This window comes from Macaca fascicularis, chromosome X, assembly GCF_037993035.2.
Source record: "Macaca fascicularis isolate 582-1 chromosome X, T2T-MFA8v1.1".
In the NCBI taxonomy this organism is placed as follows: domain Eukaryota; kingdom Metazoa; phylum Chordata; class Mammalia; order Primates; family Cercopithecidae; genus Macaca; species Macaca fascicularis.
In genome coordinates, this window is record NC_088395.1 from 36,425,420 (window position 1) to 36,451,978 (window position 26,559).

General features: G+C 34.5%; 1 protein-coding gene across 1 annotated transcript in view; it reads left to right on the forward strand.

Moving 5' to 3' along the window:
* CFAP47 (cilia and flagella associated protein 47) overlaps nt 1-26,559 on the forward strand; it is a 429,680-nt gene that overhangs the window by 289,109 nt on the left and 114,012 nt on the right. The window contains exons 50-51 of the mRNA XM_015443631.3: nt 13,056-13,184; nt 18,258-18,355. Coding sequence (XP_015299117.3) covers nt 13,056-13,184; nt 18,258-18,355 — 227 coding nt within the window. The remainder of the gene's footprint in view (nt 1-13,055; nt 13,185-18,257; nt 18,356-26,559) is intronic.

The following is a 26,559-nucleotide window of genomic DNA, read 5'->3' on the forward strand; positions in this document are numbered from 1 at the left end:
AAAATGGTGAAATCATTAATGCTTTACAGAAAGTTTAAGGGAACAATAACCCAAAGAAATCAGCAGTTTACAAATGGATAACTCATTTTAAGAATGTACAAGATGATGTTGAAAATGAAGTCCACAGTAGCAGGCACATCAATTTGAGAGTAAAAATTCGTCCTGTTTGAGTCCTAATTGAATAGGACCTACAGATACTGGCAAAAACAATAGCCAACACTATAGACATCTTAATTTGTTTAGCTTATAGAATTGTGACTGAAAACTTAAAGTTGACAAAGTTTTTACTCGATGTGTGCCAAAACTGTCGTACCCAGATCAGCTGCAAACAAAATCAGAGCTTTCAATGGAAATTTTAAACAAATGAGATCAAGATTCTGAAGCATTTCTTCAAATAATTGTAACAGGTAAAACATGGCTTTACCAGCAAAATCTTGAATACAAAGTAAATTAAAGCAAGAGGTGGAAGTAGACCAGTTAAAGCAAAATATGAGAGCAAAGGTCATGGCAACAGTTTTTTGGGATGCTCAAGGCATTTAACTTGTTGACTTTCTGGAAGGCCAAAGAACAATAACATTTGCTTATTAAGAGAGTGTTTTGAGTAAGTTATCCAGAACTTCAGCAAAAAAATGCTCACGTAAGCTTATCCAGATGGTTCTTCTGCACCATGACAATGCACCTGCTCATTCCTCTCATCAGACAAGGACAGTTTTGTGAGACTTTCAACAGGAAATCATTAGGCATCTACCTTACAGTCTGGATTTGACTCTTTCTGACTTCTGACTTTTTTTCCCCTTATCTTAAAAAAATCTTTAAAGGGCAGCATTTTTCTTCAGTTAATAATGTAAGAAAGACTGCTTTGATGTGGTTAAATTTCCAGGACCCTCAGTTTTCTTAGGGATGAACTAAATGGCTGATACCAGCACTTACAAAAGTGTCTTGATCTTGATATAGCTTATGTTGAGAAATAAAGTTTATATAATTTTTATTCTTATGTTTTAATTATAGTTTTCCATAAACTTTTTGAAGTTCCCTCATATGTGAGTGATTTTTATATTTTTCCAATCAAAAATTATATTTATTCTGTAGTATATTTTGTGATATTCAAACAATTTAAATCATAATTTCTCATATTATATGCCAAGGAAATATATATGCCTTTGCCACTTACTAACTGTGTGATCTAGGCAAAGTTAGACAACCTTCCCTAAGCCCAGGTTCCTCAGCTTTAAAATGGGCCCAACGAGTAATGAACTCATATGTTTCTTGCAAGAGTTAATTAAGATGATGAACAGGAACCATTTAGCATATGCCTAGCACACAGTAAGCATTCGATAAATATTTTAAAAATTATTTTCAAAGGAAAACCCATGAATACAAAATTGTGTTTTCCAGCCTTTAAACTTGAGGCTTTTATATGATAATATATACTTAGAGAGAAAAAAACTTGATTCCTGTTAGATTTTTTCCCCTCATCGTCTATTGAGACAAACTGAAAATCTCCATTAATTCCATGATGCTGTTACCTTAATGTGGGGAGTTGCTTTTAGATACTAGTATTATTACTGTCATATTTATAGTTTTACCAAAGCAGTCTAATCATTTTCCTATTACTTTGAGAAACTCGAGCACCAACGAACCAAGTTTTATATTTATTTTTGTTTCCTGTTGGAACAATTGACCTTACCCTGAAGAGTAGAATATAGGAAACAAAAAAATAGCATGTACATATGTTGTGAAGAAAAGTTACCATGTTTTGGAAAGCATATTATTCTCATCATCATTATTTGCTGCATTTCATTTGAAGATTTACTGCTGACAATCAGGTTGCTAAGTATAATGTTATTCGTTGTAATATGTGATAAGAATTTGACTGTCTCTTCCACAGTAGCTAATTAACAATAAAAAATGAAGGTAAAATGAAAAGAAAAAATGTTTAGAAACAAAATTAAATTGCCATTGTCAAGAAAAAGATTTTTCACTAGAAAAAAATATAGGCAAATTAATGGCATACTTCTAAGATATATTATTTAAAAATGTTCCTTCAATTAAAACATGAACTACTGAGTAAACACATAATTGCTTCTGTAGTTCTCTTTACCAATTTTTATTTTTTGTGATAAATAGTTAACTATTTCTCATTCTGTTCTATAATATACAGTCTTGTAATACTCATATAGGGCTTTTTAATTGTTTTACAAATGAATGCCCAATTTCTATTTGTTAAGGGGTAATAAAACATAATAAACTTTAAATGAGTGAGTTAGGGGAAAGGAAACTATGCTGAGTCTATAATGGACTGAAATGAGTGAGAATGGAAAATATGTACTTTTAATTTGTGAGAGTACAGATGGTCCTGGAGTTATAATGTTTCTACTTAGGATTTTCAACTTTATGATGGTGCTAAAGCAATACACATTTAGGACACTCCTTGACTTATGATGGGGGTTATGGCTGTGTAAACCCATTGTATATTTATAAAATATGGTAACTTTAAAGTGCATTGTCAACTTACGATATTTTTAACTTATGATCATTTTACCAGGACATAAGCCTCATTGCAAATTGAGGGGCATCTATACTTGATAGTATTTGAAATACTGATTAGATTACTTTATTATTTAAGCCAAGCATATTGTGTAACATATGTAGGTTTATGCAAATATTGGCTTTATCTGACTGAATTGTTTTCTTAATTTCCTACTCAAATTGTTCATTGCTAGTATATAAAAATGTACGATTTTGCATATTGATTTTGTTCATCAACATGTGCTGAATGCTTTAACAAGTTTTTATGTGGAATCCTTAAGGTTTTCTGTATATAGCATGTCATATAAAAAGAAAAAAATATTTTTTCTTTCTAATTTGGATGCCTCTATTACTTTTTTTAATAACTCCTTTGCCTAGAGCACCCAGTACTATATTGGATAGAAGTGGAAAAAATACAGGCATCCTTGTCTTGTTTCTGATCTTAGAGGAAGAGCTTTCTGTCTTATACCTTATATGTGATGTTACATGTGAGTTTATCCTACATTGCCATTATCGTGTTTGGATGTTTCCTTCTGTTCCTAGTTTATTGAATTTTTTTTTTTAATCATAAAAGGGTGTTGAATTCTGTCAAGTGCTTTTTTCTTTGCTTTGCTTTGCTTTTTTTCTTTTTCTTTGTTTTTTTTTTTTTTCTTTGTTTTTTTTTTTTGTTTGTTTGTTTTTTTTTTGAGACAGGGTCTCACTCTGTCCTCGGGCTGGAGTGCAGTGGCACCATCTTGGCTCACTGCAAACTCCACCTCCCAGGCTCAAGTGATTCTACTGAGTAGCTGGAACTACAGGTGGGTGCCACCACACGAGGCTAATTTTTGTATTTTTTGTAGGAACAGGATTTTGCCATGTTGCTCAGGCTGGTCTTGAAATCTGGGTTTAAGCTATCCAAAAAAAGTGCTCGGACTACAGGCATCAACCACCACACCTGACCTGAATTTTTGTCAAAAGTTTTCTATGCATTAAGTGAGATCATTGTGTGTGGGGGGGTGTGTGCGTTCCTACATTCTATTTCTGTGGTATATTAAATTGATTGATTTTTGTATGTTGAATGACCATTCATTAATTCATTCTGGAAATGAATTTCATTTGATCATAGTGTATAATCCTTTGGCTATGTTGCTGAATTCAGTATGCCAGTGCTTTGTTGAGGATTTCTGCATGAATGTTCATAAGAGATACTGAACTTTAGTTTTCTTTTCTTGCAGTGTCTTTGGTTTTGGTATCAGGGCAATGTTAGCCTTCTAGAATGAGTTAGTAAGTATTTCCTCCTCTTCAAATTTTTGGAGGTGTTTGAGAAAGATTGATGTTAATTCCTCTTTAAATGTTTAGTAGAATTCAACAGTGAAGACATCTGGTCTTGGGCTTTACTTTGTTGGAAGGTATTTTATTACCGATTCAATATCCTCAGTTTTGTATCTATGCAGATCTTCTATTTCTTGAAGAGACAGTTTTAGTAGATTGTGTATTTCTAAGAAATTTTCCATTTAATCTAAAGTAATCAATTTTTTGGTGTACAATTCATAATCTCTTATAATCATTTTTATTTTGGTAAAATAGACAGCATAAAAACATTTATATACGTATATATATCTGAATTCATGTCACTAGTCATGCATATCAAGATGGAAATCAAGTTCCTCTTGTTTTGCATTTATGAATAATATTTCAACAGCATCTTTGTATATAACTCTTCACTGACTGTGCTAGTTTACCTGTAGGGATAAAATTTAATATGCAAGTTATTTATAGGATAAGTAACAAAATTGATATGTCAAAGGGGATATGCACTTTCAAGATTGTGGATTTTGCAAAATAACTCTCCAAAAAAATACCCGTTTTTACTCTCACTGTCAGTGTTTGAGATCAGGGCTGTCACTCAACATTTTTATCTAAGGTGAATGTTACCAAAGGTGTTAAGAATTGCCAATTTGAAAGAAAAATCTCTTTTTTTTTTAATTTTTGGAGGGGAGTATAAGTAATTTGAATCTATATTTCCATATAATGTGTTTATTAAATTTTAGTATGTGTTATTTTAGCTTTAAATATTAAATTACAACTTTTACTCTCTACCTTTAATGCTTTCTAACATTTTAAGTAGCATGACAATATTCTGTTATTTACAGATTTGCTTAGGTCAGTGTCAGGTATGTTTTGAGTCATTTTTGGTAATTTATGTTGCACATTCCATCCAGAGTTTAGAACTAAGCCCAGAATAATATTAGTATGCATGTGTACATAAACATAAAAAATAAATATACAAATACATATCTACACACCCATTAGAAAGAATTGGTTCTCGGATTTATGTGCAAGTTGAACAACTAGATTAATGTCCAGAAGTAATTGAGAAGGAACAACAATACACCATGTGTAGAATTCTTAAATATAGGATGGTGATATTGAGTCTAGTACATGACTACCCACAGATGACGGCAGGCAGCATAATCTAATGTCACGCTTCTCAAAGAAGCCTGGAATTTTGAGGGAGTTGGGAGGAGAAATATTCTAGAGGCAGCAATGCAGAAAAAGAATACTTGCCAGAGTTCCATGACTGTGGGACAATGAGAGGACCACAGTGAGAACCTTCCTGTGGCTTCTTTGCACACAATTTCTTACAGTATATTCTTAATCTGATTTAATTTGTTTTGCTACTATAGAAGAAATTATTTAATTTCATGGATACGTATAGTAAATTACTCACATTTAGTTTCATAATAGCAGTTATATTCCATATAAACATAAAAGTGATGCAATAATGGCAAAATGAAGCTGACAGTGAATATAAGATGTCACATTGTCTTGTCAAGTCTCTATCCTCTGTCTTTTAAAATGGAAAAAAAAAAAAAAACCCAGCAAATGTTCTACTGATGATAGTAAATGTTATGTCTTATAAGTATTCAAAGCCCATAACAGGCATGATCTGTGCCTGGAAGAATTCATGGCCTGTGCATGTGGCTTGCTGTCACTGCATTGGACAGTGAGGACATATATGTACCTGAGGACAATGCATTTTTAAAAAGAAGTGGATTTCAAACATTTTTGTCTAAGACCTCGAACAAAAAAAATTGATTTTACAGTGTGACTCAATAAACACAAACATATACATATTCTCTATTATATGCACAGCTACAAATAAAACAGAAACAAAAATTGTATGAAACAATACTTTCTTTACTACATAGAATATGTTTTCAGTTTAATGTCTGTGCTGTCCGGTATTAAAGATACTGGAAACAAGTGACTATTTCAATTTCAATTAATTAAAACCAAATAATATTACATTAGCCGTATGCGGCTAGTGGCTAGCATATTGGATAGCACAAATATAGAATATTACCATCATTGCAGAAAGTTTGATTGGAAAGCTCTAGGTCTATTCTATTATATTCTGAAATAATTTCATGAATCGCTGTTGAGTTGAAAGCTGAGGTTTAAATATGTAATGAGTGTCAGCTTGGGAAATGTATGTTTAAATACATTCACACACTAAATTACTGAGATTTTTTTCAGGACAGTGGATTAACCATAAAAATATTTCTGTGAGTACAACATGCAAATGCTGAAAATGCTTTCTCTATAACAACACTATATAATATAAATAAAACATAACCATTATGTAATTTTTAAAATTATAGTAATCATATAAAAAGAAACATGAAATGAATTTTAAAATATTTTTGTATATCCAAATGTGTAATTTCTTTTCTTTTTTTTTATTATACTTTAAGTTCTAGGTTACAGTGCACAACATGCAGGTTTGATACATAGGTATACATGTTCATTTCCCACCTATGAGTGAGAACATGCAGTATTTGGTTTTCTGTCCTTGTGATAGTTTGCTGAGAATGATTGTTTCCAGCTTCATCCATGTCCCTGCAAAGGACATGAACTCATTCGTTTTATGGCTGCATAGTATTCCATGGTGTATATATGCCACATTTTCTTGATCCAGTCTATCATGGTTCCAAGTCTTTGCTATTGTGAATAGTGCCGCAATAAACATACATGTGCATGTGTCTTTATAGTAGTATAATTTATAATCCTTTGGGTATATACCCAGTAATGGGATTTCTGGGTCAAATGTATTTCTAGTTCTAGATCCTTGAGGAATCGCCACACTGTCTTCCACAATGGTTGAACTAGTTTACACTCCCACCAACAGTGTAAAAGCATTCCTATTTCTCCACATCTTCTCCAGTATCTGTTGCTTCCTGACTTTTTAATGATCGCCATTCTAACTGGTGTGAGATGGAATCTCATTGTGGTTTTGATTTGCATTTCTCTAATGACCAGTGATGATGAGCATTTTTTCATGTGTCTGTTGGCTACATAATGTCTTCTTTTGAGAAGTGTCTGTTCATATCTTTTGCCCACTTTTTGATGGGGTTGTTTGTTTTTTTCTTGTAAATTTGTTTATGTTTTTTGTAGATTCTGGATATTAGCCCTTTGTCAGATGGGTAGATTGGAAAACTTTTCTCCCATTCTGTAGGCTGCTTGTTCACTCTGATGGTAGTTCACTCTGATGATAGGGTTTTCTAAATATACAATCATGTCATCTGTAAACAGGGACAATTTGACTTCCACTTTTCCTGATTGAATACCCTTTATTTCTTTCTCTTGACTGATTGCCCTGGCCAGAACCTCCAACACTATGTTGAATAGGAGTGGTGAGAGAGGGCATCCTTGTCTTGTGCCAGTTTCCAAAGGGAATGCTTCCAGTTTTGCCCATTCAGTATGATATTGGCTGTGGGTTTATCATAAATAGCTCCTATTATCTTGAGATACGTCCCATCAATACCTAGTTTATTGAGAGTTTTTAGCGTGAAGGGCTGTTGAATTTTGTCAAAGACTTTTTCTGCATCTATTGAGATAATCATGTGGTTTTTGGCTTTGGTTCTGTTTATGTGATGGATTACATTTATCGATTTGCGTGTGTTGAACCAGCCTTGCATCCCAGGGATGAAGTCAACTTGATCACGGTGGATAAGTTTTTGATGTGCTGCTGGATTCAGTTTGCCAGTATTTTATTGAAGATTTTCACGTCGATGTTCATCAGGGATATTGGTCTTCAGTTCTCTTTTTTTGTTGTGTCTCTCCCAGGCTTTGGTATCAGGATGATGCTGGCCTCATAAAATGAGTTAGGGAGGATTCCCTCTTTTTCTATTGATTGGAATAGTTTCAGAAGAAATGGTACCAGCTCCTCTTTGTACCTCTTGTAGAATTCGGCTGTGAATCCGTCTGGTCCTGGACTTTTTTTGGTTGGTAGGCTGTTAATTATTGCCTCAATTTCAGAGCCTGTTATTGGTCTATTCAGAGATTCAACTTCTTCCTGGTTTAGTCTTGGGAGGGTGTATGCGTCCAGGAATTTATCCATTTCTTCTAGATTTTCTAGTTTATTTGCGAAGAGGTGTTTATAGTATTCTCTGATGGTAGTTTGTATTTCTATGGAATTGGTGGTGATATTCCCTTTATCATTTTTTATCGTGTCTATCATTTAATTCTTCTCCCTTTTCTTCTTTGTTAGTCTTGCTACTGGTCTATCAATTTTGTTGGTCTTTTCCAAAAACCAGCTCCTGGATTCATTGATTTTTGGGAGCGATTTTTGTGTCTCTATCTCCTTCAGTTCTGCTCTGATCATTGTTATTTGTTGCCTTCTGCTAGCTTTTGAATCTGTTTGCTCTTGCTTCTCTAGTTCTTTTAATTGTGATGTTAGGGTGTCAATTTTAGATCTTTCCTGCTTTCTCTTGTGGGCATTTAGTGTTATAAATTTCCCTCTACACACTGCTTTAAATGTGTCCCAGAGATTCTGGTATGTTGTGTCTTTGTTCTCATCAGTTTCAAAGAATGTCTTTACTTCTGCCTTCATTTCATTATTTACCCAGTAGTCATTCAAGAGCAGCTTGTTTAGTTTCCATGCAGTTGTGCAGTTTTGAGTGAGTCTCTTAATCCTGAGTTCTAATTTGATTGCACTGTGGTCTGAGAGACATTTTTTTGTGTGTGATTTCTGTTCTTTTACGTTTGCTGAGGAGTGCTTTACTTCCAACTATGTGGCCAATTTTGGAGTAAGTGCAATGTGGTGCTGAGAAGAATGTATATTCTGTTGATTTGGGGTGGAGAGTTCTGTAGATGTCTATTAGGTCTGCTTGGTGCAGAGCCAAGTTCAATTCCTGGATATCTTTGTTAACCTTCTGTCTCATAGATCTGTCTAATATTGACAGTGGGGTGTTAAAGTCTCCCATTATTGTTGTGTGGCAGTCTAAGTCTCTTTGTAGGTCTCTAAGGACTTGCTTTATGAATCTGGGTGCTCCTATATTGGATGCATATATATTTAGGATATTTAGCTCTTCTTGTTTAATTTCTCCCTTTACTATTATATAATGGCCTTCTTTGTCTCTTTTGATCGTTGTTGGTTTAAAGTCTGTTTCATGAGAGAGTAGGATTGCAACCCCTGCTTTTTTTGCTATCCATTTGCTTGGTAGATCTTCCTCCATCTCTTTATTTTGAGCCTATGTGTGTCTCTGCACATGAGATGAGTCTCCTGAATACAGCACACTGATGGGTGTTGACTATCCAATTTGCCAGTCTGTGTCTTTTAATTGGGGCACTTAGCCCATTTACATTTAAGGTTAATATTGTTATGTGTGAATTTGATCCTGTCATTATGATGTTATTTTGCCTGTTAGTTGATGCAGTTTCTTCCTAGTATTGATGGTCTTTACGATTTGGCATGTTTTTGCAGTGGCTGGTACCAGTTGTTCCTTTCCATGTTTAGTGCCTCCTTCAGGAGCTCTTGTAAGGCAGGCCTGGCAGTAACAAAATCTCTCAGCATTTGCTTGTCTAACGGATTTTATTTCTCCTTCACTTATGAAGGTTAGTTTGGCTGGATATGAAATTCTTGGTTGAAAATTCTTTTCTTTAAGAATGTTGAATATTGGCCCCCACTCTCTTCTGACTTGTAGAGTTTCTGCCAAGAGATCCACTGTTAGTCTGATGGGCTTCCCTTTGTGGATAACCCGACCTTTCTCTCTGGCTGCCCTTAACATTTTTTCTTTCATTTCAACCTTGATGAATCTGACAATTATGTGTCTTTGGGTTGCCCTTCTTGAGGAGTATCTTTGTGGTGTTCTCTGTATTTCCTGAATTTGAATGTTGGCCTGCCTTGCTAGGTTAGGGAAGTTCTCCTGGATAATATCCTGAAGAATGTTTTCCAACTTGGTTCCATTCTCTCCATCACTTTCAGGGACACCAGTCAAATGTACATTTGGTCTTTTCACATAGTCTCATATTTCTTGGAGGCTTTATTTGTTTCTTTTTACTCTTTTTTCTCTAAACTTCTCTTCTTGCTTTCTTTCATTAATTTGATCTTCAATCACTGACACCCTTTCTTCCACTTGATTGAATCGACTATTGAAGCTTGTGCATGCGTCTCGTAGTTCTCATGCCATGGTTTTCAGCTCATCAGATCATTTAAGGTCTTCTCTACACTGTTTATTCTAGTTAGCCATTCATCTAATCTTTTTTCAAGGTTTTTGGCTTCCTTGCAATGGGCTCAAACATCCTCCTTTAGCTCGGAGAAGTTTGTTATTACCGACCTTCTGAAGCCTACTTCTGTCAGCTCGTCAAATTCATTCTCCATCCAGCTTTTTTCTGTCACTGGCGAGGAGCTGCAATCCTTTGGAGGAGAAGAGGCACTCTGGTTTTTAGAATTTTCAGTTTTTCTGCTCTGGTTTCTCCCCATCTTTGTGGTTTTATCTACCTTTGGTCTTTGATGGTGATGACCTATAGATGGGATTTTGGTGTGGATGTTCTTTTTGTTGATGTTATTCCTTTCTGTTTGTTAGTTTTCCTTCTAATAGTCAGATCCCTCAGCTGCAGGTCTGTTGGAGTTTGCTGGAGGTCTACTCCAGACCCTGTTTGCCTGGGTATCACCAGTGGAGGCTACAGAATAGCAAGTATTGCAGAACATCAAAAATTGCTGCCTGATCCTTCCTCTGGAAGCTTCGTCCCAGATGGGCACTGGCCTGTATGAGGTATCAGTCAGCCCCTACTGGGAAGTGTCTCCCAGTTAGGCTACATGGGGGTCAGGGAACCACTTGAGGAGGCAGTCTGTCCGTTCTCAGAGCTCAAACACCATGCTGGGAGAACCACTGCTCTCTTCAGAGCTGTCAGACAGGGATGTTTAAGTCTGCAGAAGTTTCTACTGCCTTTTGTTCAGCTATGCCCTGCCCACAGAGGTGGAGTTTACAGAGGCATCAGGCCTTATTGAGCTGTGGTGGGCTCCACCCAGTTCGAGCTACCCTGGCTGCTTTGTTTACCTACTCAAGCCTCAGCAATGGCGGATGCCCCTCCCCCTGCCAGGCTGCTGCCTTGCAGGTCGATCTCAGATTGCTGTACTAGCAGTGAGCAAGGCTCTGTGGGCGTGGGACCCACCGAGCCAGCCGTGGGATATAATCTCCTGGTGTGCCATTTGCTAAGACCATTGGAAAAGCACAGTATTTGGGCAGGAGTTTTCCGTTTTTCCAGGTACAGTTTGTCATGGCTTTCTTTAGCTAGGAAAGGGAAATCCCCCAACCCCTTGTGCTTCCCAGGTGAGGCGATGCCCTGCCCTGCTTCGGCTCACCCTCTGTGGGCTGTACCCACTCTCCAACCAGTCCCAGTGAGATGAACCAGGTACCTCAGTTGGAAATGCAGAAATCACCTGTCTTCTGCGTCGATCACACTGGGAGCTTGCAGACTGGAGCTGTTCCTATTCAGCCATCTTGGAATAGACCCCAAATGTATAATTTCACAACATAGCTAATATACAATTATTAGTAGTATGTTTTACATTCTGTTTTACACAGTCTGTGGAATACAGTGTATATTTCACACAACACATCTTATTTAGGACTACCAACATTTTAATTGCTCAGTAGTCACATGTGACTAATGGCTGTCATATTGTACAGGACACATCTAAAGTTACAACTTTCAGGACTTTTGGTCACCTAACTGTCTGTAAAAATATGGAACACATGAAACATCTGTATTGCCTGTCAACACACGAAACACCTATATTTCTCACCTCCCCCGCAAAACAAGTTAAAATATTTTTTTTTTTCCAAATTAGGCATTTCTTTCTTTTAGATATCTGTCCTCTTCAAGAGCAGTGTGACCAATAGTATCTTACTGTCCCCTAACCAGGAATAATAAGAACATAAATAAAGATGTTATTTATTGAGTTTTTGCTCTGTGCTTTTGGCTAATTGCTTTCATATGTGTTTCATTTCAAGTTGGTTTTATATACACACGTTATTATATCTTATTTCAAGATGATTTTACTTCAAGCTCTCTCTCTAAGGAGACCACACTCCAAAAAAATAGAATTTATTAAAAGAAATTCAGGAAGAGTTTGTTGCTCTCAAGTAAAAACTAAGAAAATATTGCTGTTTAATTTTAGTTCTACTTGTCTTTACAATTAAGGAAGTGTGGATGCTACCGTAATTCAACTACACAGTATTTATAGGCATTGCTATAAGCTATTTGATTATGATGCGTGACTAGAAACACATAATTTTGTGTGCAAAGGTTTGTTTATGTCAAGCTGGTATTTAGAGGTCAGGGCCCATTTCTGAATCATTTCCATAAGAATATAAACTTTAATTTAAAAATTAATACCAATTTATATAGGTCAATCTTAGTATTAAAAAAATTCCAGAGAGTGACGATTTTTCATAGTAATAACTTTTGGGGTTTTTTGTTTTCTTTTGTTTTTGAGACAGTTTTGTTCTGTCACCCAGGCTGGAGTGCAGTGGTGCGATCTTGGCTCACTGCAACCTCCTCCTCCCGGGTTCAAGTAATTCTCCTGCCTCAGCCTCCCAAGTAGCTGGGATTACAGATGCGTGCCACTATGCCTGGCTAATTGTTGTATTTTTAATAGAAACAAGGTTTCACCATGTTGGCCAGACTAGTCTCAAACTCCCGACCTCAAGCAGTCCACCCATCTCAGTCTCCTAAATTGCTGGGATTACAGGCATGAGCCACCATGCTCGGCCTCACTAATAACTTTTATAACAAAGTGTTTAACATTTTATATATTAAATATTTTCAAGAAATGTCATGCTTGGGATATTGTGATATTATATAAAATAAAATAAATATTATTTTAATAGGGTAATAAATAGAGCATTAAAATGACTTAGAAAGAAAATAAGAACAGTTACCCTAGGGCAATAAGTATTCTGAAAGTTGTTGCATTTATTTCATTTTCCACTTTTTAAAAATTATCTCAGAAAAGCTGTTGAAAAATTACCATTTTAATGGAGATTTTGAAAATATTTCCTTAAACTCTTTCCTTGAGCTTTTCCTTAATAGTTCTGAATATGTATCAGGTTTAATTCTAATACTGACATCTAGAATTAATTTTCGCTTTATATTTATATGTTTTAAGCTAGAGTAACTTTAATATCTATAGCTTACCTTTTGTTTTAGAAAACTAAACCCTGATTAATAGGGCATCTTGTACTTTTGTGTTGTAGGTACAGTTACATTTTCTACTGTAAGAAGGAAATGTGATGATTATGAGGATGACACAGATCAAGATCAAGCACTCTCCTGTCTTGATTCAATAACAGAACAATCTAGCATTTTTGATGATGCAGACGCGTGTAAGTTTATTATGACAGAGTTTCACTATTAGTTTGCATAAATCCAAATCATCATTCACTTTTGAATGAAATAGTTTACACGCATAATACATACCCAAATTTGTATTGCATATGTCTGTAAGAATTTTAATTCAGTATTAACTATATGTAGCATACATTCTGGAGTTCCACTGCTATTAATGTCAATAGTATCAAAATACTTCAGCTAGAAGGGTGCCCACTCTTTCATAATTGTAAAGCTTTACATATTTTTCTGTCACTATACAAAAGCATACAGCAAATTTCTGATAAAATATTAATGAGTGTATTGTTTTAAAAATGTAATATGAGTTGCTTACTTCAATATAAGAGATACTAGCAATCTTCCTCATATGCCAAAGAAACTAAACACCATTTTTCCCCCTATATTATAAAACTTTATTTGAATGCTGTTCAATATCATGTCTTTTTAGTACAAGTTCCAAGGAAAATAAGGTGATGAGGAGTTGGAATACTCAGGGCACGTTTCCTGGAAATGGGTGAATGAGGTTTTCTTTTATGGGTGAATAGCAGGGATGCAAGGCCTTAGTAAAGAAAAGTGGCTCAACAGGGGCAAACTTGTGGAGACATTTTAAATGTTATTCAAAAGAAGAAATCTTTATTGAATGAATTTGTATTAGATAGCATTCTTCACAGAAACAGAAATGATGGAGTGTGTGTGTCTGTATTTGTGTGTCTGTGTGTACTGAGAGAGAGAGATAAGATTTGCAATTGACACCATTGTGGGAGCTGGTAAATCTGAAATCTGCAAGGCAAGCCAGCAGGCTAAAAAGTCAATGTCAATGTTGCAGCCTTGAGTCCAAATTCCCCAGGATAGGACAGGCAGGCTGGAAACTCAGGCAGTATTTCTATGTTACAATCTTGAGAAAAAATTCTTTCTTTTTGGGGGAACATCAGTGGTTGTACTTAAGGCCTTCAACTCATTGGAGGAGGCCTACTCAATGGAGGATAATTTGCTTTACTCTGATTATACTAACACAAATATTAATCACATTTCTAAAATAGCTTCACCGGAACATCTAGACTAGTGTTTGTTCATACAACTGGGCAGTATAGCCCAGCAAAGTTGACACATGAAATTAAGCATCACTGAATCCATGGACTAAAGAGTGGTATTTAGAAATATTCAGAATGATTTGGAAGAGAAGTTGGGCCAGTTAGACTACTGCAATGGCAAACTGAGTTTAAAGTGAAGACAACCAGATCTTTGATGATGATGGTGGTGGTGGAAATATAGAAATATCACTAAAGATGAGAAATATTTCAGAGACTAGCATTGGATGACTGTCCTTATAGAAGATAACGAAAAAGGGTATTGATTCCAAAAAATAATAATAGAGTTTGTTTGTATTTTTGTCAATAGAAAAAATAAGACAGAAATTCAGAAAGAAAGAAAAAAGTTTGGGAGACTGTAACACTTAGCAAAGTTTTGTACTTCCTGATGTTGATCTGACATCAAGACATTTATGTAGCAATATCCAGTTGCCAATTGAATCTTTATAGCTGAGACTAGGAGAAAAACAATATTAACATGGGTTGAAAAGGTTTAGGGTCTCTTTGAGTGAAATCATGCAGGTGAGACAAAGGAATAGATAATTGCTATAGATGTGTTATGCTAAAAGTTAAATCCTCAGTAATATCTAGGACAGAAGAACCATGAAGGAAAACCTTCATGAGGGTTAAAGTGTTCAGAAGAGTTTGAAGGAAAATCAAAATATTATGATTTTATGTTAATAGGCTAAAAAAGACTGATCTCTGATAAACATACTAACCTACATATTAACAAGTTGAAAGATAGATTAAAAGCTAGGAAAAGTGTACCTGACAACATTTAAGGTAGCCCTAGTTCTTCAGACAGGCCTTTTCATATCCTTACTCTCAGACAGAATTAACTTTTCCCCTATAATAACATGGATTCTTTTTTAAAGACTGCTCCACAGTATATTTATTTTCAATTGAGAAATCTTCTAGCTTTCTTCTCATCAAATAAATGAAAGCAACACCTAAATCAGAATGTTTTAACCTTCCAAATAGGAAAATATGAAAGATAATGGTAACACTCACTTTTAATGAGAATCAGATCAAAAGAGACAATCTCATGCATTACAACAGAAATTTAAATTGATAAAAACTTATTGAAGAGAACATTTATAGTATGTTTAAACTTTTAATAATTTTTTATCTTCAATCCAGTGATTCAGTCTAAGGAATTTGTTAGAATATTCAAAGATATACAAAAAATACAATATTTAAGAATGTTTCTTATGTGATATATTGAATAATTGAAACTAAAGTTTTAATAGTGAATATTTTCTGAATAATATAAATGTATACATTTTTACATACATATGAATGTATCAATTATGCATATTGTATATACCCCACTATATTTATGTGTGTATGTCTATATATCTGTATCTTTCTTGATATTTTAAACCTGGAATTTTATACAAATATATTAAGTAGCTGTCATTTTGTCATGAAATTATGAAGGACTTCTATCTTGATGCTATTCAGGAGTTTCTAAAATCACTATAGTGAATGCTATTGATTTTATAATTAGAAAACTATTTTAAGTTGTTTAAGATTCAGAGTTAAAAAACAATCATTATTTTATTGGTGTTTTCATCAATAAATCATTCACCAATCCCACTCTAATCAATAAATCATACTCAGTGTACATGTTTAGCACTGTAGGAACTAAATCAGCTACATCACAACACTGCCACATGTGATAGTCACAGTAATTATAAATAATAGTTGTTATTGCCCCTGCGATGGTTAATTTCATGTGTCAACTTAGCCAGGCCACAGGGCCCAGATATTTGGTCAGCTTTATTTTTAATATTTCTGAGAATGTGTTTTATGGATGAGATTAACATTTGAATCCATGGACTTTGAATAAAGCAGATTATCCTCCATAATGTGGTTGAGCTTTATCGAATCAGTTGAAACCTTTAGTAAAATAAAATCTGACCTACCCCAGTATACTTCAGATTTTGGGTTTACCAAGCCTCCACAGTTGTATAAGCCAATTTCTTAAAATCTCTCTTTTTTGCTCTCTTCTTTACACATCCTGCTAGTTCCATCTCTCTGGAGAACCATGACAAATATAGTCCCTGTTCCACAAGTGGGCAGACTCTTGAGATTCTTTGCCAAAAATCACAAGCTAATGGTGGTCACATTGGGATTTGAACCCTGGTCTTATAACTCTGAGTCATTCCACTGATCTTTGCACTAACCCAGAGTCATGAAGCAATCTCCTCAGTCATAGCTAATGTTTATTTCCAGAATTATTTTCTCTGTGAGTTCATTGTGGGTTAAAACATTGGAAAGGCCCAGATAAAATATGCATAAGGTACCTAGAAGGGAAAACACTTTTCATTTTAAGAACTTTGATTTATTTTTGAGAAGTCACATTTAAATGTCATAAAACCACTCAAAGTGCTTTTATAAAATTGAAGGAGCAAATGTGAGCAGAGGCTTCCTTAATAATCTCCCATCAGTATAAATTTGGTAACGTTATTTTCTGCACATTTCTGCTTTTAAGGGAATAAACAGATGTCTGAAAAATAAACAAGTACAGGAGTCAGTTCAAAATGTGGAAATAAATTTGCCCTCAAGAACTCCTCATAGTTATTTGGAATAAGAACTCAACTGGGTCTTATTAATTGTAACTATTTTTTTCTCTTTCTCCCTCTTACTAGCTGTTTACTTTAAATATCTGGATTGTTCTCAGGTCCACCAATCTTATAAGTATTTTAGATACCTAAGGTGTTGAAACAGGATGCAAAATAGTACAATACAGGATGGTACAGAACAGTGCAGTGCAGTAAAATATAATGTCATGCAATACAATCCAATACAAAGCTACAAATGCCATACAGTGCAATACAATACTACACAATATGATGCTATTCAGTGTCATACAGTGCCATACAATACAGTACAATGCAATGTAAAACATATACTCATGAAAAACATTTTCAGTAGAGAGAAACACTGAGAATTCCACTAGTTTGGGCTTCTTATTTCATAGATAAGGAAACTGAGGCCCAAAGAGGTTAGCAATTTACCTAAATAAATTAATCTAGCATAACAGTTCTTGAAATATTTTAAACATGACAATACTGATGTGAATATGTATACAATTTACTGAAATTGGAGGACAATCTTAAACCATGACCTAGTTCAACACAGAAAAACAAAAGAATATCAAAGTGGGAAGCTGAACAGAGAGGAAAAACAAAACAAAACAAAACTGATTTTGATGGACGTAAAAAACCTTTTTATGAAGGGCGTGGTAGATGAGGATTCCAATTTTAGCCTGAGGGAGTATGGTGTTGGTTATCATCAGGGGCAGAATTGCCTGCTTTTTAAAAATATTAGGGAAGCAAGATATAAAAATAATTGTGTCACGACTTAGTCTATGCCCCTTTAAGACTTTCCTTGGGCTAAATTCTTAGGATCCTTTTTCAAATTTTCAGGAAACATGCAGTCTCAGTTTCCGGACTTTCTCCTTATACTAGATTCTTATGGTCCTGGAAATGCAGCATTGTGAATTGTAATGACTTATTTAGATATATCTATGTACAAATACATGAATAGTTCGTCAATGAGAAAAAAGATTGGTTATTTCTTTTTGAAACATTAATCCTTAACTTAAAGTAAAACATTCCAAAATTAATTTTATGGAAGAACTCAATGAGTTACTGGCATAGGTATAGGGCCAGGAGCTTGTACAGGACATTCTCTTGGCCATGCAAGGATGGAGCTTCTCTTATTCCTCACTAACTGTGATAAAAACAGCTTCCCACCCTTTCTTCAGCTGTCTTGACAAAAAGTCCATTAAAAAAAAAGATTGATTACATGATTAATAATTATGTATATAATAAACTATTAAATTTAAAAAAAAGGAGCAATCTAAAAAGAAAAGATTGAAAATGATGTCTGTTCATGATTCTCAAATGTGTATGTTAAGTATGGTATTCTGAAGTCTATATTTAAAAAGTGGTGTTTTGGTTTGTTTTTCAGATGATAATTTTCACAATTTAAGATTCTGGTATAATCTTGAGATCCATAGCACTCCTGGACCACCCATAGACATTATGGAACTGACATGTATTGCTCTGGTAAGTGCCCATGACATGTTCATAGACTCCATCATTTTGTGAGCAGTTAGACCTTTTGTTGTATAGTAAATTACTTACTATCCCTAAAAACGTCTGTATCAGATGATTGTATTAAGATAAATTAGTCAATCATAGCAATTTTATTTTTAAATCTAGTACTATGGACTTAAAATGCTTTTGGAAAACATATTTTAGTTATATGTTATCTTATCATGACTGCGTTGATTAGCATTCTATCTGTTTCAAGAGTTACTAAAGCAAACTTACCCTTAGCCTACATGTTTGCTCACACATAGATGGTAAAAACAGGATTGTGCTACTAGACTCTTTCAGCCTTGCTTCTTCCTGGTTTCTACAGCAGACCTTTCACTTGGAAACATATTTGGAGCAACTGGCATACATTTGGGGTTTCCATTAATACTCGGAATAGATTTGTCTGATGTGAATTACTAAAATGTTACTAAATTTGTGTCCAAAATTATTTAATAAAGTTAAATATTAAGAGTCTTATTTTAAATGAAACATGAGTACAATATTGCTATTAGTAATGTTTTAATTAAATTTAGTTTCCTTATTGTTAGTGCTCAGGTATTTAAAATGATAATAATAAATGTTATTTTTATTTTTAAATATGTGGATAGATTTCTTTATAGAATTGATTACTTAGAATCTTGAACTTTGGCTCCAATAAATAGAAAGTAAAAAAGAAAAGATTTAAAATATTATAAGTTTACAAATTGATTATTTGCCCACCTGATTTCTGGGTAAATCTCCATTTAGGCATAGAAGATGAATGATTAAAATTTTGAAATGTGCTCAAGTATAGATTGCAAAAGCATTATCTTCTAAGTGGAAAATTATTTAATATGACGGTAGGATCATTTCACTCAATGAAAATGTCTTATTTCTGTCAACTGGTTACCACTGCAGTGTAAAATCATCCTTAAAGGTTATTTTAAAATATACATTAAAATGTATCCCTTTATCAACACATAGAGAAAAAAATTTACATAGGCTTTGAAAAAACTGAGTGCATGATGTAGCACCTCAGAAAAGGAGAAATTGACTTTCTTATTAACTATATGCTTAAAATAAGAATAAAGATGACAAAATATGCAAAACAAACATACATAAATACAATTTTAAAAGAAATTATAGATGGCCAATTGTTTCATCTTCTCATTAAATGGTGTATAAAGTGACTTTTTCTTCTGCAAGAGCTATTAGTCCTTCAAGAAAATACTGATAGAAATTGAGATTTTTTTTTTCTTTTGAGTGCATCTTTTTTTTTTTTTTTATTATTATACTTTAAGTTCTAGGGTACATGTGCATAACGTGCAGGTTTGTTACATATGTATACTTGTGCCATGTTGGTGTGCTGCACCCATCAACTCGTCAGCACCCATCAACTCGTCATTTACATCAGGTATAACTCCCAGTGCAATTCCTCCCCCCTCCCCCCTCCCCATGATAGGCCCCGGTGTGTGATGTTCCCCTTCCCGAGTCCAAGTGATCTCATTGTTCAGTTCCCACCTATGAGCGAGAACATGCGGTGTTTGGTTTTCTGTTCTTGTGATAGATGTACCATATGACCCAGCCATCCCATTACTGGGTATATACCCAAAGGATTATAAATCATGCTGCTATAAAGACACATGCACACGTATGTTTATTGCAGCACTATTCACAATAGCAAAGACTTGGAATCAACCCAAATGTCCATCAGTGACAGACTGGATTAAGAAAATGTGGCACATATACACCATGGAATACTATGCAGCCATCAAAAAGGATGAGTTTGTGTCCTTTGTAGGGACATGGATGCAGCTGGAAACCATCATTCTTAGCAAACTATCACAAGAACAGAAATTGAGATTTTTATAGCTCTCAACCTTAAAAGGTGAAGACTGTCACACAGGCTGAGAAATACACACCATCAGGGTACTTTATGTGCATATGTAAGAAGACTGAGCAAAAAGCAAAAACAAACAAACAAAAAACCAAAACCAAAACCAAAAAACCACTACTTATCTCTTTGAGAAATTTCAAATATGTTTTCATTTATGAAATTACATTTGCATATACCCTTTCAGGAATATATTATTTGAATAAATAATGTACTTTTGAATAATGGCACTTGTTCATTTTTCATCAAGGACTTGCCCCTCCCCATGTATATTATAATGTAATCCTAATTCAGTTTGTACTAATTTCCTATAAGTTTTCAATTTAAACCTCTTTTTGTTTTGGCACGACAGTGGGATATGTATAACTCGTCTTATGCACATATATATTTCTAATTGCTATCATTATTTCTTTTATTATTTGTTATGAACAATTAGCATAGTTATTTCATAAATATACTTAAATAATATTATTTCATGTTCTACTTAGATTAAACACAATTATTGAGTCCCCTTTTCATTGAATAGTTTTACATTATAATGCAGGAGCGAAACCTCTTAACACATAACAGCTGCTAGATAGTTCCCTTTGTTACTATAGACAGGTTTGCTGTATTAATTAAATGTTCACATTTAACTGAGATTTGTTGAGAATGGACATCTTTTTCAACTAAGTTTACCAACTTAGCCTATTGTGGCTAGTGATGTTGCCAAATTATTAAGTTTTCTCACGTTTCTAGTCATAATTGTTGAAGGTAAAAATGTATTCCCTCTTTAACTTTCAGACATGAAGATTTATTTACTAGAAATAGTATGATTTCTTTTAAATAATGCCATCAAATGAAACCTTTGTCCATTCTTTGAAGAAGATGCTTTCTGACTACTTTCAGAAGTATACTGAAATTGTGGTCCTTACTTGTATATTATTTCCTAATATTATTGACTGCATATTCTGTTCAGGTGAATCATTTGAGAAATACTTTATTTAAACTTTATACCTCCAGATGTGGCAATGGTTCACTCAAGATACTAAGCCATCTCTTATTTTTTTATCTGCATCTCAGTTTTTATTACATTCAACTCAATTTCCACATTTTTTCTAGAAATGAGTGATTGATCAGAGTCTCTCTAAAATAGGGTTCATGTAAGAAATACAATCTTGAAACACATATATTTGGTTACTTCTTACTGCAGGTTCCAAAACCAGATTACATTTTCAGTAAATAATACTTGTTTGTTAGTAGTCCTTTCTCTGTTGGTATAAAGTATTTAGGATTTCCTTTGGAAATTTTAACATATAATAGCTGCTGTTCCATTTTGTTTGATCTCAAAAATCTCTTGTATTTTATATAGTTCGGCTATGGGAGAATGATGACAATAACCCACTGTCTTTCCACTGACACTCGATAACTCTGATATATAGCACTGAGCTGTAAACATTTTGTGGAAACAAAACTTAAGTGTGTGAGCAACTCATTATATAATTTACGTTTTAAACAGCCATAGCCTTCAAAATACTTACTTCATTGTCAGTGAAAGTTGCATGATCATTTACTTCTTTCTGAGCTTTTAATTCTATAAACAACCTTCAACTAAATTAACTATATTGTTAATAAAGAGATCCAGAAATATCTCCACAAAATAGCAAAAGAGAAGCACAGTTAAAAACACTGTTAATCCTCTTGGTGTCAAACATAAAAGCATCCATACAAAACAACACAAGTGAGACCAGGTGTGGTGGCTTATGACTATAATCCAAGCACTTTGGGAGGCCAAGGTGGGAGGCTTGCTTGAGCTCGGGAATTTGAGACCAGCCTGAGCAACATAGTGAGACCTTGTCTCTAGTAAAAAAACAAAATAAAAATTTAAAAAACACATGTAAGTTGCCAACCATTTTTAAAAAGTTTTTAGTTTTAGCCTCCATAATGTATTTAATGTTTTTAATGTATTTTCTTCTTTCATCCTTTTTTTTTTTTTTTTTTTTTTTTTTGAGATGGAGTTTTGCTCTTGTTGCCCAGGCTGGTGTGCAATGGCATGATCTTGGCTCACTGCAACCTCCACCTCCTGGGTTCAGGTGATTCTCCTGCCTCGGTCTCCTGAGGAGCTGGAATTACAGGCATGGGCCTTCATGGCTGGCTAATTATGTATTTTTAGTAGAGACGGGGCTTCTCCACGTTGGTCAGGCTGGTCTTGAACTCCCAATCTCAGGTGATCCACCCGCTCCTCAGCCTCCCACAGTGTTGGGATTATAGGCATGAGCCACCGCACCCGGCATCTTTCATACTTTTTATACTTTATTTTTCTAGATGAAAGATCATATATCATAAGGTGTTGTCCATGACATCGAAATTTCTCTTCCTCATTAAATGTTGAGTAAGAAAAATTAGCATTCTGCTTTTAATTTATCCTGATGAGTTGTAAAAAATTCTTAAATACTATTTTTTAATCCAGAAAATATATCTCATGGTCTAATTTGAGTTAAATACAAAAAATGTAGATGTTGCTATGGAAGACTATTTTGATTAATGTTGAAAACACTCATATACAAAAATATTCTATAAAAATTAGAATTATGGTAAAATCTCATCTCTAATCTGCCTATACTCTATTTTAAAAAAATTTAAAGTACTTGTTGGCTCCCAAAAGATATAATGTTCTTCCTAAAATTATAGAGTTAATATACTTGGATTTAATATCTACATTAATTGCCATAATATTTCCTGAATCATTTACTTATTTGTAAATTCTGAATTGATTTTGTGCATAATGTCTATGGCTTTAAAGGTCAGCAATAATTAGCCACTTTCACTTCAACTGACAGTGGAATCAAGGCCATGCCCAGAGTTAAACTGTCAACTGTCTGCACTTCACTGAAGTGCCTAATTAAAGGGAAAAGGATGTGTGTTGGAGAGGGTCTGCTGTCCAAACAAGGTGCTCTGCCAAAAGGAAAGATGCATTTATTCTCTCTTTCTCTCTCAGTCTCCCTCAATCCTCCCATTCTCCCTCCACGCCCTCCCTTCCTTCCTCCCTCTTCTCTTCCCCCTGCCGCCCCCCCGCCCCCCGCACCTTATTTCTTTTTATTTTTTCATCTAAGTCATCTCTGGTAGCCAAGCTCTGTGCTCTGAAGGCTGATTCCTTTTCTAGTGTTCACACATACAACTTTTCCAGTAACGACTCTGTATAGAATTTCAACAAACAAAGCTTTTCAGGAAATTTTTACTCCAAGTTAAAACAAGAATGCTGACCTGTATTTACAGAGTATCTAGGTAGTCATAATGAATTCCATTGACTCTCCTTGGTCGTAATTACTGACAATGCTGTTCTGGTTAGATACAATGTTAACCAGTGTGATTTGCAGAAATGACATGGAAATAGAGATTTAGCTATTTACTCTTAAAAAACAGAGAGTGGGATAAAGAGCTGATTTTAGAAGCCAAACTTAGGTTTGTCTTTACTTTCTGGTAAACTCAGTCAGATTCTGTTCCCTCTCAGGTCAGATTCAACTCCTCCTCAGTGTTCTCATGCTCCATTCTCCCGGGTGTTATGGAGAGGTTAAAAGGAAACTTAGAGGGCATCCTGACTCCAAGTTCAGAGATGGAGGGAATTTGGTCCTTACCATCTTGTCTTGACATCTGCAGTATAAAAGTCTTACTGGCTAGTCGTTGAATATCAAGGGGCTCTCCCCATCACATTTCATGTAGCCCCAAAGGGGCACAGCAGAACATCCTTAAGGCTTTCTAAATTCTAGTGAAAAGTCACTAAAGTAGCTGAGATAGGACAGGAATTTAGGAGGAAGTTTAAGTCTTGGGTAAAGTGTGTGTTTTCTGTCTGTTGCCACCACCAGCTGAGGAAAACTTCATTTATTCTTTCTTGGTTATTAACACTGGCTAGGCAAGTTTTCTTCAAAAACTATGGTTTATATCAGAACAATAGAATCAAAACAGTAAAATATCTGAAAAAAGAGTATGTTGAAAAAACTAGACGAACTTTCTTTTCCTTGCATTCAGGGTATAGCAACCCCACCCAGCGTGCAGTGAGCTTAGAAAGCTTTAGCACTGGAAATTAGGTGAGGGTAATGGAGTGAGGTGACCTGGGTTAATATGGCAAACTATCAGCCTATTGTACCTGATGAGGAAAACCTAGCATTAGCTCTGATGGAAACAATCTAATTTGTGATTTTGTGGGCAAGTTCAAATTTTACATAATGAATAAAGACATCATTTTAAAACTCATATCTTACCTTGGACATTTTGAGATGAAAAATTATGATTACTTTGAGATATCTCTATATTTCTGAGTGAAATAGTGTTCAGGAGATAGAAAGGAATGGGTCAGGTAAGAAAATCATAACTGTCCATTCCTTCTCATGTAGGCCTTTAAGTCACGAGTATATTAATTAGTTGAAATCAACATCACAGCTATCTGAAAGACCATTATTTCAATTAAAGTTCACAATGAACATTCCAAAGGAAAACAATTTTTGGCTACTCTGTCATTATGAACTATTCATGCCTCTGCCTTCTTCCATAAATGCAGATGAAGAAGAATTGACTGAACATGACATTGGATTCATTTATGCAAGTTCAAACACCTGACATGCAAAAAAAATCAAGGCAAATACCCACTCACTGTGTCAAGAATTACCCCCTGGGGTACCCCATACCCCATGATTATTAAATCATGTGTAATGTATCTTAAGCACTGTTTGCTTAACTCGTGACAAACAGTCTTCAAAATGGCCTGCCTACAGGGTCATTCAGAGTTAACATTTTAATAATTCACACACATGCATATACATATATATGTATACTTACATATATATGTAGAGAATACACATATACACACATATACGGTGGTGGGAGGGGAGCGGAATACTATCTTAAACAGTTAAGCAGGAGGTTGCTTCCTAGGGATCACTCCTTGCAATTAGAAATATTTCTATTGTTAATAGTTTTCCTTTCTCTCTCAAGGTTATGGGGTGTGTCTCAATACAAATTAATAAACTTTAGGCTTTTCCAGTGTTTTCTGGCTTTTTCACAACTCCCAGGTGCCTATTAATGCATCCTCAACATACATGTCCCCCAGTCTGGCATTAGTAAACCACCTTGATTGCATCTCAGCATTCTATACATTTCAGGTCATATGATGGAGGATTGGGGACTGGGGTGGGTATAAGGCATGACGTCATTAGATACAGTGTTGTACAGATGGAAATAGCAAAAGAATGACAATGGTGTTTCTAAGCATAGCTGTCTACATGGTTTATTTGAGTTCTGACTTTTCAATTTAGGAAAATTATTGACCCAGATTATAATGATCACTTCCTCTCAATTACATGATACTTTCACAATACCCATTAGTTCAGTTTGTTTACTGACTTGGTAATGTTTTCAAATTGAATAAAATTAAAATTGAAGATTTCCTCAATAATATGCCTTACTTAATATTATTGTGTGTTTTCTCCTCAGAAATAATCCTTTTATACTGAACTCATGATTATCTTCTGAGAGAGGGTATGGTGAAAATACTTCATGTTAGTGCATATTGAATTGTCGTTGACTCAATTCAGTGGTTATGTGGAAGTAAATAATCTTTATTTATTCTGACAGAGCAGGAAATGATGAAGTGTTTAGTGCACTCAGTGAATTACACTTTTTCCTCGTAGAGCAGGTATGAACCAGCAACCAAGTGACAAAGTGATAAGGCAATAAAGTCTTTCTCCCATCTGAAACTGCTGTCTTCACCCAGTAACTTTCAAGTAAGGAGGCAGGCTGAATTAACTGGAGACTTTTAAACTCCTTCTGAGTTAGATTTTTACATAGTTGCTTTATTATTTAATTAAAAGTTGTGATTATCCAAGATACCAGACATTTCAATAATTCTATATATTATATAATATGTAATATATAATGTATAATATGTAATACTTTTAATATATAATGCATAATAGGTATATACATACACACAAACACTAAATCATCTCATAAATTGCACATTTTATTTTCTAATGAGTATTTACTGAATATCTCTGATATTCCTGATACTGTTCTAGATGCTAAAGAACAGTGATGAACAATACAAGCAAGGCCCCTATTTGCATGGAGCTACCATTCTAGTGGAGTTAGAAAACGAATAAAGTAATTGAATTGGGATGTTTCCTGGGAAGTTCTCCTGTTACCTTGGATTTTCAAATGAAGTCACAAACCTGAGAATTATCTATAGATAATTATATTTCTTATATATAAAGAAATATAACACATATATTTGTGTTATGAAAGTTGTTGCTGTGCCATTTATTTA